Below are 15,098 nucleotides of genomic sequence, written 5' to 3'. Positions count from 1 at the left end.
AAGTTCATTTAAACTTGAGAGAATCCCAATCCAATTTTATTTTACAAGATTGTTTTAAATTTGATAGTATATTTAAAACTCGAGCTCGATTCAAGCTTATTCGATGATTTGTATAAGTTTTCAAATTAAATATTACATTAAAATAAAAATGTCATCGGTTACTTCCACGATTTACTTCCTCTTGGCTTTCTCATCATCTTTCTTTATCTCATTCTCTGTCTTTTCCCTTTAGGGTTCTTTGTTATCTTGTCGGTGTGTGAATTTTCTTGATGTCCTTGACTTTATCAATTCCTCGATTTCCTTCTTCAAGTCGTATCATTCTTCTGTGTCATGTCTATAATCTTCATGAAATTTGCAATTGCTGCCTTCATCTCTGGTTCCTATTTGATGTACCATCTTCCGGAGCCATGTCATGGGTGTCCGATTCTCTTCCATCTACATTAGCACATTGGCCTCGTGGTGTTGAGCGAACTGAATCCTTGGCTTCCTTCACCGTATCTTCCGGTCTAGTAATCTCCACCAATGTATTTGCTCTTGTTCCGCTAGTGATTAGATTCTTCATAAGGGCATCTCTAACCCTTGTCACCTAATTTAAATTAGGTGACAAATGAACTCCAAGGAGTCACCTAATTTAAATTAGGTGACAGGGGTACTCCATTTCTCATCAAAATAGGTGACTCCCTATTTGGAGTCACCAAATTACTATTCATTATTTTAATATTTGGTTAAAGTATAATTTTGATACTTGTAGTTTGTTTTTATTTAATTTAACACATTTATAATTAAAGAATTAAATATATATGAATATTATTTATTTTTAATATTATAGAATAATTTTACACATGAGAATAAAATATTAAAATCATTTATTTTTTTTAATAATTTATTAAAATTAACATAAAAATATTATATAAATAATTTTACGAGATAATAATTTAAAAGTATTACAGTACTAATTTAACGAGACGAGAACATAAAAACATTACATAGACAATTCTACGATACGGTAACATAAAACATTACATAAATTAGACGATAGCCTAGAAACGAAACATACTACGACATTACACGATAACAAAATAGACCAAATTTTATGATATATAATAATTATTATATATATTAATTGAACTAATATGTAATAAAAATAAGTTTATGGATGTAGTTGATAAAAGTGTATAAATATTAAAGTAAAAAAAAATGATTAAAATATTGAAGATAAAAAGAATATTCTTTTTGGTGTAGAAAAAGGTGATTGTGGGTTGGAGTGAATTTGATGACAAAGCACCTAATTAATATTTGGTGACAAAAATTTGGTGATATGGGTTGGAGATGGCCTAAGGAGAGTATCGTCTGACATTTTGATGTCTGGTAGTTGATAGGAGTAAAATTACTCCTATATTCCGAGTCGTTTCTAAGCGTCTTTAATCGCTTTTATCGTATTATTCATACATTATTTAGTATTTTTATGCTTTATGGTGTGTGTTAGTGTTTCAAGGATTATTTAGTGATTATGGAGCGTTTTGAGCAATAAAGAGTAGAAATCATGGATTAGATCGAAGTCGTGAAGCTTGGGAATGAAAAAAGCATATTTGCAAACATGAAAATCTGACCCCGACACATTCATTGACAATTTTGGAGCAGTTAAAGACTTCCAATGACATCATGTTCTTCATAAGATATAAAGTATACATCCTAGACTTTCTAGCGGTTCATGAATCGACTCATTTGGAGTTTTCTACATCGAGTTATGAAGTTTTGAAGTTAGTAGTTTTACAGCTGGAATTGGGTCTCGAACGAGAATTTAAGGCCTCGAACGAGACCTCTGAATTTTGCTCACAGAGAGTTGTTTTTTCGAACGAAAAAAGCATTGAAACTTCAATTTAATCCATGTCTCGAACGAGACATGAGAAAAAGTGCTGAATCAGTGTTCGAATTGGATTCTTCTCCTATTTCAACTTCAACGCAACTCCTAATTCAATTCCGACTTGTATTTAGAGTTATTTTATTCCAGAGCTTCCTCCACTATATAAAGGTATTGTAATAGAATTAGTAAATAAATCAATAAATTAGACATTAGATTAGAGTAGTTATAATTTTATTTTCATTAAATAGCTTTTAGTTTAGTTTTTCCAGCAGTTTATAAGTAGTTTATAATTAATTTCTGCAAGACGATAGTTTAATCAAGACGATTCTTTCCGAAACTGAAAACTCCGGTATTTATTGTTTAATTATGCTTTCTTCTTCGTCATCCTTCTTGTTTTGTTTCAGTTTTAATATGAGTAACTAAAACCCTTGTTCGAGGGTTGATATGAACTTATAAATTGGTAATTACTTGGATTGGATGGATTAGTGTTAATTCGTGTCTTAATTATTAATCTTATTGCTCAGATTAAATTAGCTACTTAGTTCATGAGTTTGTGTTTAGTTAACTAATTGAGAGATTGTTAATTAAATAGACATAGATAATTAAGAACTTAGAGAAAAACGCCGTGAGAGCGGGTTGAAATTTAGGTAGTCATTGAGTTTGCTTTATAATTATAATTTGATTATTTAATTCGGTTTTTATATCGTGAGAGCGAGTTAATTATTGGTTAGTTAATTAGGTTGTGATTTTATTCAGATCTTTGAGGCTTGAGAGGGCGGGATTCGGTGCTTTAGAATAGCTCGATTCACGATAAAATCACTAAGAAATCCTATTCCATACTTTTACTTATTTATTTGGGATTATCAATCCTTGGACTTTTAATCTTATTGTTTTAAATCATATTGTATTATTTGTTTTCAATTTATATTAGTTTAATTAAATTACAAAACCCTATTGATTTTTCTAGCTAGCCGATTAAAGAATATTTGAAATTAGTGATTAAGTCCATTGTCTCTGTGGGATCGATACTTGGTCTTCCAAGTTATATTACTTGAGCGATATCGTACACTTGCGATCATATCCAACAGTAGTATATTCTTTTCTCGAGTGAGATGTTTGTCTTTGGAAGGTGGTTCCTTTGTTTTCTTCTTTCTTTGTTGTGTCTTGGCTCTTATGTCTTCTTCCTTCGTCCATATTTATACACTTTTAGGCCACTATCATGACTTCTTGGTACGTCTTGGGTTTTTTTGAGCTAAATTTGTCCCCCAATATGCCTATCCATGTTCCCTTCTTCGGTGATTGTATAATTGTGTCGTAAAAAGTGATGAGAAACTATAATGAGTCCTCATAAGTATCGTTATGAGTCCTTAACTCGTTTTCAGGTGATCCGGATATGGAATCCAGCTTCGGATCGATGGCGTTCTTGGGTGATTGAAGCGTTTTATCTTAGTTTTATCGACTGGTGTGTGTGTAAGGAGTATAATGGTTCGGCCACCACTGTGTTTTCTAGGATTTGATAGTCTGTTTTGTATATCATCAGTTTGAACTTTAGCTAGGCTGTCCTAGGGTCCTATTTATAGTGATTAGATTAGGAGGGTGTTAGCAAGAATCTAATTTATGTTAGGTTTATGTTAATTAGAGTTGTAGATGTACATGGGAGGTGAAAAAGTGTAAAGTGATAGACCGATTAGAGGTAGGATTAGGTAAAACTGCTATTATTAGGATTACATTAATTAAAATTCAGATTTTAGCTTACATGCTACGCAAAGGGGTACTAAAAGCACATTTTGGTGCTCAAAATATCAAAAATGACTTCTGGGACTCTAAGAGTTTGGGAAATGGTCAATTTTAATCCATCAAACTTATAAATTGGTCCACAAACTTCTAAAATATTACGATTATGTAATACCCCAAAATAATTAAGTATCTAATTGGACCACGTGTCCAGTGTCGAGTCGCCGGAGTGGCAATATCGGAAAGATTTCCGAGAAATTAAGATAAACATTAAATTTTAGCAGGACGGATTCGAAAGGATTATTGCGAGAGATTTAACATTATATTTCAGTTCTAAAGTTGGAATTGAAATTAGAAAAGAAAAATGTTAAGAAAGTCGCAAAATAAAGTACAGGGACTAAAATAGTAATTTAGCCATATAAATCCCGAAGTGAAAATTATTTCGCGAAGGTCTGCGAAATGTTTTATAGTATATGTGGTAAAAGTTTCGGGTCAATCGGAGACCTTTTAAAATTTGGACGCGGATACGTTTTGGGCTAAATTAGCCTATTAAATCTCCGGAATAGCAATTAAAAGATTATTGACGGAAAATAATAATTTTGAGTTAGTATTATTTATATGGATATGAATAATATGTAGGTAATAGAATTAAAAGGATAATTTAACCATCTGGTTAATTATTAAAGTTTAAAAAAGAAATAGTTTAAGTGAAAGAAATGAAGAATTAAAGTGGATCATTGGCCATATATGTATATACAAGTTGATCACTCATTTGAATGATCCAGAAGGTGAAGAAAGGGAGCAGATGGCGAGAGAAAAAGAAATGACGATCGATTCGACCTGTCGCCGCTTCGCCGTTTCTCGTCCGTTTGATCGTATTTCAATGGCGAATCACGGTAAGCTTGGCGTTTCGCCTTTTTAATGGATAAATTGGATTATATATCGAGTTAAAGTTTTAGGTCACGAAACGATTGAATCGTTTTAATGGTTTTGAGATTGAATTATAGTGTTTTGAACTTAGATTAATTGTTATTAACACGTTTGGAGCGTTTTCACGCCGGAAGCACGTCGAAATGGCCGAGGGCGAATATTACGCGGGCGTGTAAGTACATTACGCGGGCGCGTAAGTACATTACGCGGGCGCGCAATCATATTGCGCGGGCGCGCAGCAAGACTATGCGGGCGCATAGCTTATGTGAAGCACCTATAGGTTATTTTCGCCATGCTATGACCCCGTTTTCCGACTTTAAGAGTGTCGGACACTAAAAAGGAAACACGGACCCAAAAAATGAGAAATTTGGATATCGAACATAACGTGTTCGATTAGGGTTTTGAGATATAAAGAACTTATGATTGAAAGTCAACTAACAAGAGCTATAATTACAAGTATCTCGACTAAGTATTAAAACACGATCAAAGTTAGAAGATGTATTTAGAATAAGATCGTGTTAACCTTAGTTTATAAATTAGGATTTTGATACTAAGCCTACGTTTATGAATTAAACGTACGTATGATTTGAGTAAGAAATGGGTATATCGACAAGCTATCAGGCCGTCGAGCTGGAGTAACTACGAGATCTAACGATACACGGAACCTACGTGGTCGGGTGACGATAATGCAGTTTTGGATAGCGGTCACTGTCGCAAATTTACTTTCGCGTATTATTATTATAAAAATCATTTTCTTATATTATAAATATTAGTATTATTACCTGTATATCACATTCATATGAACTGTTATATGAGATGATAGGTTGATGAATTTGATTATATAGATGATGTTGTACTTGTTGTTTTGAAGATGAGTGTCTAATGTGCGGTCCGAAAAGACCAACTACCTATTGGGTGTCAATAGGCTACGTGATCATTAGTGAGTCAGTCTAGAGTGCCTGACTTTGATATTAAGATTTAATATATTGATGCATGATATAATACGAATACGATACGAGGGTGAACTTGGTTACGGTGTAACCTAAATCCCGTATCTAGTGGGTTGGATCCACCAGTGAGTTGGACTCACACTTTGAATTCGATACGAGTGAGCACTCGGCTACGGTGTAGTCTGAAGTCCCCGTATCTAGTGAGTTGGACTCACACTTTTAAATTAAAAATGATTATTGTTTACTTATATTATTAATTTATGTATGTATTAAGCATAGGATGCTATATTTTAATAATACCATGAGTAACTTGCAAACTCACTAAGTATTTTCCCAAATGCTGACCCCTCACTCTGATGTTTGCAAGTAGTCGGAGTCGGATCAGACAAACCATCTCCATTGTGCCAGAAGTCGTTGGACTTGCACAAGTATGAATTCCTAGAGCTGCAGTAGTTAGTAGGCGTCAATAGAAAACTTATGATTTGATTTCAAATAGTTAATTCTTAATGTAAACTCTAATATAATATTTCAATATCTATAAATATATTGTTTAAAGAGAGTTTTCCGAAAATGTTTTATATATAATATTATACTTTTAAATGCGAAAAATTATTAGTGGTTTTAGGCTTGCTACGGGTTTCGGAGCTACCACTCCCATTCCCTCGGCTCAATAATTTGGGTCGTGACAGATTAGTTAAATTTCTTAGACTTAGCTCATATTCTTTTGGATTTTTATATGCTATTTGCAGCTAGTTATGTTTCAATCCTTCAAATTTGCAATTACACACGGATCTGATTAGTTTGAATCCAACTAAGCGGATCATAAGCTCATCAGCTGGATATATTTCTCTAAAACTCATTCAGTCCCTTGTCACTTTTAATCTGTCGCGAAAATGGATGTCTACACATTGTTATTTTCTCCATTTTCCGATGGCATTGCAATTCGGGTAGGTTCAAGATATACATGGGATACCCATCTTTTTGGCTTGCTAGAGTAGCCGGTGGACCAAAGCGGAGCAGCCAATCCCATATTACTCTTATGGACGGTGGCAGGGGGACGTCGGGCTCTCCCTGAGGGTAGCTCTGCCACTGCCTATATATATTAGAAAATTGGAAGTCGGCATTTCTATTTTCTTTCCATTAAAACTTGGTTGGCGAGTCCGTGTATTGCATGTTCCTTCTACACCTTTTTCAATAAAACAGCCCATTAATTTGCTATCCTTTTCAATGACAAAAAGAGGTTCCTTCTACACACATAAAATTTCTTTTTTAAAAGAATGGAGATTTCCGTTACTATTAGGCAAGTACATTTGATACAACTGCAAAGGTGAATAAACGAAAAGTTCTGAATTGTGGAGTTAGATGGCAGGTCAGAACAGGCAAAAGTATTTCCGTTGAAAGGGATCCTTGGATACCGGCTAACCCGGGATTCAGTGTCAGTCCGAATACGGTTGTTCCCCGGCATATTACAAAAGTCTCTGACCTAGTAGTAGAGGCGACAAATGCTTGGAATACTGAGCTGGTTAGGGGTATCTTCAACCAAGTAGAAGCTGATTCCATATTGAGCCTACCCTTGAGCGCTACGGGCCAGGACGACAAGCTGGTTTGGCATTACAACAAAAATGGATCGTTCACAGTAGGTTCAGCCTACCACCTTGCACATTCAAGAGCCCCCCTATCTCTTAGGAACGCTGCGAACAGAAGATGTACAATGGAAATAGCCTGGAAAAACATCTGGAAACTGCAACTGACTCCAAATCTCAAGACTTTTATTTGGAAAGCTCTAAACGATGGTTTACCCACAAACTATCATATCCATAGAAGAAATCCAGATCAGAGAGAAATCCTGTCCTCGCTGCAACGCGGATGAAACCATGATGCACCTATTTTTTCACTGCCCTTTTGCTGAAACCGTGTGGATTGGTACAAACGAAGGAATCTTGGACCTCATCCAAGAGCAAGACTGTCTTAAGGGAGCTTGGCTTGCCTTAGACCAGTCTCAACATCTTATGCAGGCAAAAATTGAATTAATGTCAAAGGTGGTGTGGATAATGTGGTCATTATGGCAGTCCCGTAATGGATTGATTTTTAGAGATGAGTTTGATGATCCCAGCAGGGTGATCTCAGCTGCGACAATTCTCCAGACAGAAGCCAAACGTGCTGAACTGAGCTTGCAAGTCATGAATAGTACGCGAAGTTCGGAGACAGTCATTACTGCCACAGCGGTTTGGACCCCCCCTCCTCCTACCAGCTTCAAAATTAACTTTGACGGGGCCTTTAAGGCGGATCTTTCAATAGGGGTTGGGGCGTGTGTGGTCCGAGACCATTCCGGGAAAGTAATCCACACGGTAACGAACAGGTATTTCAATGTCATCTCCCCAGCTATGGTGGAGGCCAGGGCTATGAGAGATGCTATTCTACTTGCTAAACGCATAAGACTGCCAACGGTGATTTTCGAGGGGGACGCTAAAGGTATTTTGGAAGCCATGTCTTTGGGAACGAAGGTTGACTCTTCTTGTGAAGTTATCCTTGAAGATTGTAGAGCCATGCTGGCTAATGATCAATCTTATTCGTTTCAGTTTGTTAGACGTGCATGTAATTGGGTGGCGAATATGTTAGCCAAAAAAGCCCTTAGAGATGTAAATTTTGGTTGTAATTCTCTAGCCCAAATGGTGTGGCTAGATGTGAGACTCTCCGAGTCGATTTCTAATCAATGAATCATATTCATCCTTGTTAAAAAAAAAAATAAACATAAATTATAGATGGAATATTACAAGTAATGAACATAAACTATAATTTCTCAACCTACTTAAATAACAGAAAGATGTCTAACGATTTTGTCTCTTTCATGATTCTAATTTAAAATGAAAATTTTATGAGGGATAAAAGTATCAAATATTCATCGATACTATTGAAAATGAGATAAAACCTAGCTTAATTCAAGAATCTCTATTAAAAATGATGACTTGTTTGTTGCAGAAATTCAGCTCTCTTGTCGCAAAAGTTGAGCATCTTCGCCAAAAGATAAAAATCTTGAATTAATTTAGATCAAGTTTAACTCAACCAAAACTGACTTGCAATTTTGTCTTGCGGCAAGATTACGGAGAGAGGAGAAATTGATAAAAGATGAGAGAAAAAAGAAGAAAGATGCCGAATACTCATAATATTTTCAACAACAAAAACTTTTTAAAAAATGATTATTTTGAAAATTAATCAAACGTTTATTTTTTACTTATATACATTTTAGTACTCAAATATTTTTATTTTTGAAATAATTCATTTTTAGATTCCTAAATTATACATGGTTTGTTTATCAGGTCATTAAACTATTTTTTGTCATTATCTGGTCCTTCAATTAAGTAAAAATGTATTTTCAAGTCCCTGAATAGTAAAAAACAATCTCGTGTCATTATTTTCGAAAACGAAAATTGATACCCTAGTCGGCATCATTTTTATCAATGAAGGACTGAAAAACAATTTTTCGCTAAGTTGAAAAATCATATAAGGATAAAAAATAGTTGAAAGATCAGATAAGAATATAAAATAGTTTAAAGACTAGACAAACGAAAGGGGTAGAGTTTAAGGACCTGGAAATGAGTTTTTATTTTTATTTTTTTTGCAAACACATACTGTTAACATGTCATCAATTATTATGATTTTGATTGATATCATTGTATCAGCAGTTTTAAATTGATATATCTAAATTTAGCAGTTGGTGGCATAGCATAATTCAATCAGCAACAATTACATAAGCATGTGGTTATGCTATTTTTTAAATTGGAGCTCCTAACATAAATTATATTTATAAGGACATGAAATCTGAAATATGAACTACTATGACAAAATGGTACAAAAATATTTTGTTGTAGTTCATTCTTTGACTGTGTAGCGTTTGTCCAGCGACTACTTCACTGCACGTTCTGTTTTTTTTTCTTATATTTCATTTTCATACTTATTTCTTTTGAGATAAAAAAAAAGACCTTTTTACGTAATATCTATGTAATATGTATAGCTAATAAGTTTTTTATTTCTAAAAAAAGTAAAATTCTAATTTATTATAAATAATTTAAATTTTTAATTAATTAGATAATTTTCCTTACACTTTGTGTGGTTGTGTTCTTCTTAAAGTAAATTATTAATATTAATAAAATATTTTTTGTTTTGAACTGTAAAAATAAAACCTAGTTATAAAAAAATTAACTCTATAGTAAATAATTTAACTTTCAAATTAACTCATTATTTAGTGAAATAATTTAGTAAGAAAGACAAATTTAGAATACAATTATACAATCACATAAAATTTTATGTGGTAATTTCTTACAATATATTATTTCCCATTTTATTTACAATTTTACCTACCGGTTTTTGACTTTTCTTTTCTAACCTTTTTTTACGAAAAATACCTTCTTCTTTTTTTAATTTCATAAATACTTTTTTCACTTTTTAAGGATTTATTCTCTTTTTTTAAAAGATTTTTTTCTGGTATTATTTTTTATTTTATTTTATCGTATTTTTAGTGCAACTATGGTATATTATAGTATATCTATTGCGTTTTTAATGTAATTATGATATTTTATATTGTAATAATAGTGTATATATAGTGTACTTATGGTGTTTTTATATAGGCTTATCCCCTTAAAATCCCCCCCCCCCCTTTTACCCCCAATTCGTTTGCACCCTCACGTTGTAAAACCACCAATTATACCCAAATTACGACCTTTCACTTTCAATTGTACCCTCAAGCATTAAATTGACCTCTTTTCATTTGAAAAATGTTCAAATCAATACTTTAAATTTTAGCATATATTTTAAAATAGGACTTAATATTTTATTTAAAATAAAAATAAATCTATTTTTTTCAAGTGAAATAAGATCAATTTAATGCTTGAGGGTACAATTAAAAGTGAAAGGTCGTAATTTGGGTATATTTGGTGGTTTTGCAACGTGAGGGTGCAAACGAATTGGGGATAAAAGGTGAGGGGTTTTTAAGGGGATAAGCCTTTTATATATAGTGTAACAATAGTGTATTTATGACATTTTTTTAATATTTTTATGGTGTATACCATAAAAACACTGCAAATAAAACATAAACACTGCAAATACACCATACATATACTAAAAAACGGCAGACATACAACAAAAAAACATGAATATACCACTATACACCAAAAATACAGTATAACGTAAATATATCATAAAATGACTACAAATACGGCATAAATCAATTTGTTATTTACAAAATCAGTAGCAATAAACAAATATATGAACAAGAGAAAGACAAAATAATTATATGAATAATAGAACAATCTTATAAATAAAAATATTATAGATTTACAATAATTTATTTAGAAAATGTTTAAATCATCACAAAAACCTAAAAAACTACACAAATCTAAAAACAATGTCGAAAAATCCATAGGGCGAACGGAAGAGACGAACGGAAAAACGACAAAAAATCTATCGGAAGTAGACGAACGGAAGTGTGAACGGAAAAGACGAACGGAAAAGCAACCGGAAGAGATAAACTGAAAATCAAACGAAAAAGAAGAATAAAAGAAAATTTTGAAAGAATAAAGAGAGGAGAGAAAAAAGTTATTATCTAAAAATTTAATATAAAATGAGATGAGCATTCTATATATAATGGATAAAAATAAGTTAGTAAAATATGTTGCGACGAAAATTTAGAAAAGATAGCAAAAATTGATATAAATAAATTTCAAAAACAGGATATTTTATAAATAATTCAAAACAGGAGGGGAATGTTCACAGGTTTGAGGTCAGTCTTGGATCCTCCCATTGTCAAAAAGACTGACAGAGTCAACAAGTTAACCGAGCTACCATCGTCCACCAGCAATCGTTTTACCCATTTCGATCCAATGATGGCTGATACAATCAAAGCGTCTTCATGGGGAAAATCTACTCCTTTCGCATCCTCTGGCCCGAAAACAATGTTAGGCCATGGCGACCCAGTAGATACCGACATGACCATCTTTTGCTTTTTCTTTCTGCATTTTCGACTGTACTCAGATTCCGAAGTTCCTCCTGAGATTGTGTTAATTACCCCCGTGACCTGTGTCTTTTTTGATGGGGATTGGGCTTCCCTGCTCCCCCCGGGCTCCGACCTGACCGAGTTGACCCTCGTATTTCCTCGGTCTTGGCCCTCCTTAGCCACAACAAAATGTTGTAGTCGCCCCTGGCAGACTAACTTGTCTATCTCACTTCGCAAACGTCCACATTCCTCTGTTTCGTGGCCATAACCATCATGAAAATCACAGAACTTGGATCGGTCCCCATCCTTCACTAGCCTCGGTGGATAACGAATCTCTTCATTGTTGTGCTTGATCAAGGATAGAATCTGCTCCCTCGGTGTGTTAAGTGGTACGTATTGTCTTGGTACTCCTGCTCGGTCCACGTATCCTTCCGTTCCTCATCCAATACTGAAACTTGGCTTCGTACCAGGACCTGTACTTGGCGGACTGGTTTGAGCATTGAATGGCTTGTTACCCCTGTATCCCGAAGTCTCATTCAGAGGTCGGTACCGATCTTGGCTACGGTTGGACCCCTGAGTATTCTGCGTTTTACTGGGAACTGGACTAGCCATCCCGTAAGACTTCCTCTGCCTTTCTTCGTCGAGATTGATATAATTCCACGCCCTGTCCATTAACTCGGTGTAAGTGTCAACCGGGTTGGTGATCAAGCTGTCTCGGAAGACTTGCATGCTGGTATTATCTTTCATAGCATCGATGGCGGTATCATCGTTCAAATCTTCTATCATGATCGCCTCGGCATTGAACCGAGCGATGTAAGCTTTCAAACTTTCTCCCTGCTTCTGAAAGCATTTCTTCAAATCACTGGATCTTTTCTTTCGTTCGATGCTCGGGGCAAAATGAGTTTTGAAAGCCATAGCGAGCTCTCTGAAACTAGTAATAGAGCCCTCCTTGAGGTTCTGGTACCACTTTTGCGCGGCGTCACTCAACGTTGAAGGGAACACTTTGCACACCGTGGCGTCCGAGACACTTTGGACTCCCATGGCAACCTGAAAGCAACTTAAATGAGTCATCGGGTCGGATTTACCGTTATATCTGTCAATGGGCGGATATTTAAACTTATCTGGAAATGGGTCATCCCATATAGCCTTTGACAAGGGGCTAGCAATGCCACAAGTAGTAAAAGGTCGAGACTCTGCCTTGTGTCCTTTGTGCTTATCCAGCTCGGCCTGGACCAGACGAGTGACTTCGTCATGCAAAGTTTTCTGATGCTGTGACGCTGCACCCGAGCTGTGAACACTTTCTGCCCCGTTTCTCCTGACCGGTGGAACTCCTGCTCTCGCGGTCCGCAGAGGATCTGCCTCCGGGTCTGGGTCTCCCCTCCCCAATCCAGCGTCACCGCGCTGTGTCCCCGGTGGTAGATTCTCGTCTTGCACCCCCTCCCTTCGAGGAGGAGGAGGATCATTCCGACCTTCGTCTCTCGGAAAAGGGCGATCATGCCGACCTTCGTCTCTCGGCAGAGGGCGATCATGCCGACCTTCGTCTCTCGGCAAATTAGTGTCACGATGATCTTCGCCTCTCGGTGCTTGATGCTCTGTGGGACCCCTAGGTCTGGGTCGTGGGTGATCGCTCCGACCTTCTTCTCTCGGAGGACGACCATCCTGAAACTTAGCAGCTTGGGGTGGAGGGGCCACGGGGGTGGCGGAGGGATTGTAACTTGGGTAATACTGGGACATGACTGCAAAATGCATCTGCTGGGCCTGGTGCAGTTGGCGAGCCATGTATTCTAAATATTCTTGAGCTTGTAAGACCGCCGGAGGTATATCCTGCCCAGAAGTTGTTCCTGTTCCCGTAGCCACCAGTGTAGCGTCTACCGGGAAGTTGAGTTGAGAGGGAGACAAGGTATTGTGGAGGAAACTCTGAGGCACGGTGGTTCCTGGGGTTGATAAGTGGGTGTGACTTGCATCTGAAGCAAAAGGGTTCGCCCTAGGATAGTTTTCCAACCCATATAAAGGCACAAATCCAGCTCCACTGCCGGAGGCCCTGGATCCTCCCACCTGAGCATTCGCCGGAGGAGTTAAACCAGTGATCACAGAGGTCCGACCACTGGCAGAAACTCCACTAACCAAGTTAGTGTCGGTAACCGTAGTTCCCAGAGGGTCTACCCTGTCCAAAACAGGATCATCAGCCATTGTTTCTTGTCAAGATCTGATCAGCAACGTCAAAAGAACCAGAGCAGAACAGGGGAATACAAAACGTTTCCCACAGACGGCGCCAAGTGATGAATCACCAAACAGAATCCGAGCTTTACCGACCTGCACACCACAAATAAACAGAGGTCAGAAGGAACTCCGGTGGGGGTCACCGGACGTTCACTCCGACGCTCAAGTAAGGTTTTTTTTGAAGTAAAGGAAGAAGAAGAAGAGAAAAGGAGAGTGCTTAGAGTAGAGAAAAGAGAAAATTACCTAGGGTTTGTCCTTAAACCCTCTATTTATAGTTAGGGTTTAAGGACAAACCTGCCTTGCTGGCAAGCTGTGAGCCCAGTGGTCCCAGAAATCAGTTATGCTGACGTGGCAGAATATCCCTGCGGGTGGCACAGGTTGTTAGGTGTGTCAGAGGGAACATTCTTCACGTACTTGTCAGAAGATCTCCTGTGGTCCCAGGATCTGGTACACGAGAGCGCTCCGGGGCAGGACCTCGGAGCCCGGTCAAGCCTTGAAGCCCGGATAACTTGGGAGTCAAGTTATCATGGCTCTTGTATTTGAGAGTTGTTCAGAGCTCGGACCAGATGGTCCGGTCCTTCAGGCTTAGGAGCTCGGAGCTCGGCCTAGGTCTGAGTTGAATATAACTCAGATCCCGGATAGAATTCCTGGTCCGACCTTATCAGGCATGATTGTCTCGGATGATGTTTGAATTCCCATCGATCCGGTGACCCCCCAAGTCGCGTGCTCTAAGATTTCGAGAAGGTCGGGCATTGTTATCAGGTCGGTGAAATGCTTGACTTAGTGATGTTCGTTCCTGGCGAGGTTGCTTCGCCCCTATTAGATGTGCTACGTTATCACTAGTCCCCCCCAGTGTGTCGGATATTTATGTCCGAGATGGTAGTGTTATCCGAGTTATTAGGTCACGTGATCCTGGACGTACTTGCTTTGTTTTTGGGTGATCTCTGACACCGAGCCGCTTGTCAGGAAGATGGGTGAGCTGATATGGTTATGTGAAAGGACGTGACTGTCGAGATGTTCTGTCTGACAGCTGTTGTAGCCGTTGTCCTATGTGGCGATTGCTTGTTGTCTACACTGTGTCCACGTGTCTAGCAGTTAAGGCGTGAGCGCTTTCCCAGGAGACGTTTTGAGTGGGATGAGAGAGAAAAATTAAAAGCGTGGCTTTTCATTTTCCCTCTCTTTTCAGTTATAGGTTTTATTTTTCAAACTTTACAAAACTTCTTGCCTTCTCTCTCGTTTCTTATCCTTCGTTTTCTGCTGAATCATAAAGAAAACTCTCTGTTTCTTTGCCTTCTTTGAGTTTTCCAGTTTTTATCTTCCTTCGACACAAGCGTTTGTTAGTTGCTGTTTGGAGGTGTGGTCTGGTGATTTTTCATTCAAGGTTCATCCAAGCTTTCTGAGATCGTTTATT

At 37.1% G+C, this 15,098-nt stretch overlaps 1 protein-coding gene across 1 annotated transcript; it reads left to right on the top strand.

Moving 5' to 3' along the window:
* The first annotated feature begins 7,352 nt into the window (after positions 1-7,352).
* On the top strand, positions 7,353-8,195 carry LOC126687769 (uncharacterized). Its single transcript, XM_050382325.1, has one exon. The coding sequence runs from the start codon at positions 7,353-7,355 to the stop codon at positions 8,193-8,195; it is 843 nt and encodes a 280-aa protein (XP_050238282.1).
* The last annotated feature ends 6,903 nt before the right edge of the window (positions 8,196-15,098 follow it).

The sequence above is a fragment of the Mercurialis annua genome, linkage group LG6 (genome assembly GCF_937616625.2).
Source record: "Mercurialis annua linkage group LG6, ddMerAnnu1.2, whole genome shotgun sequence".
Classification (NCBI taxonomy): domain Eukaryota; kingdom Viridiplantae; phylum Streptophyta; class Magnoliopsida; order Malpighiales; family Euphorbiaceae; genus Mercurialis; species Mercurialis annua.
Note: the sequence above shows the minus strand (reverse complement) of the source record. Positions and strands in the feature narration are given on the sequence as shown.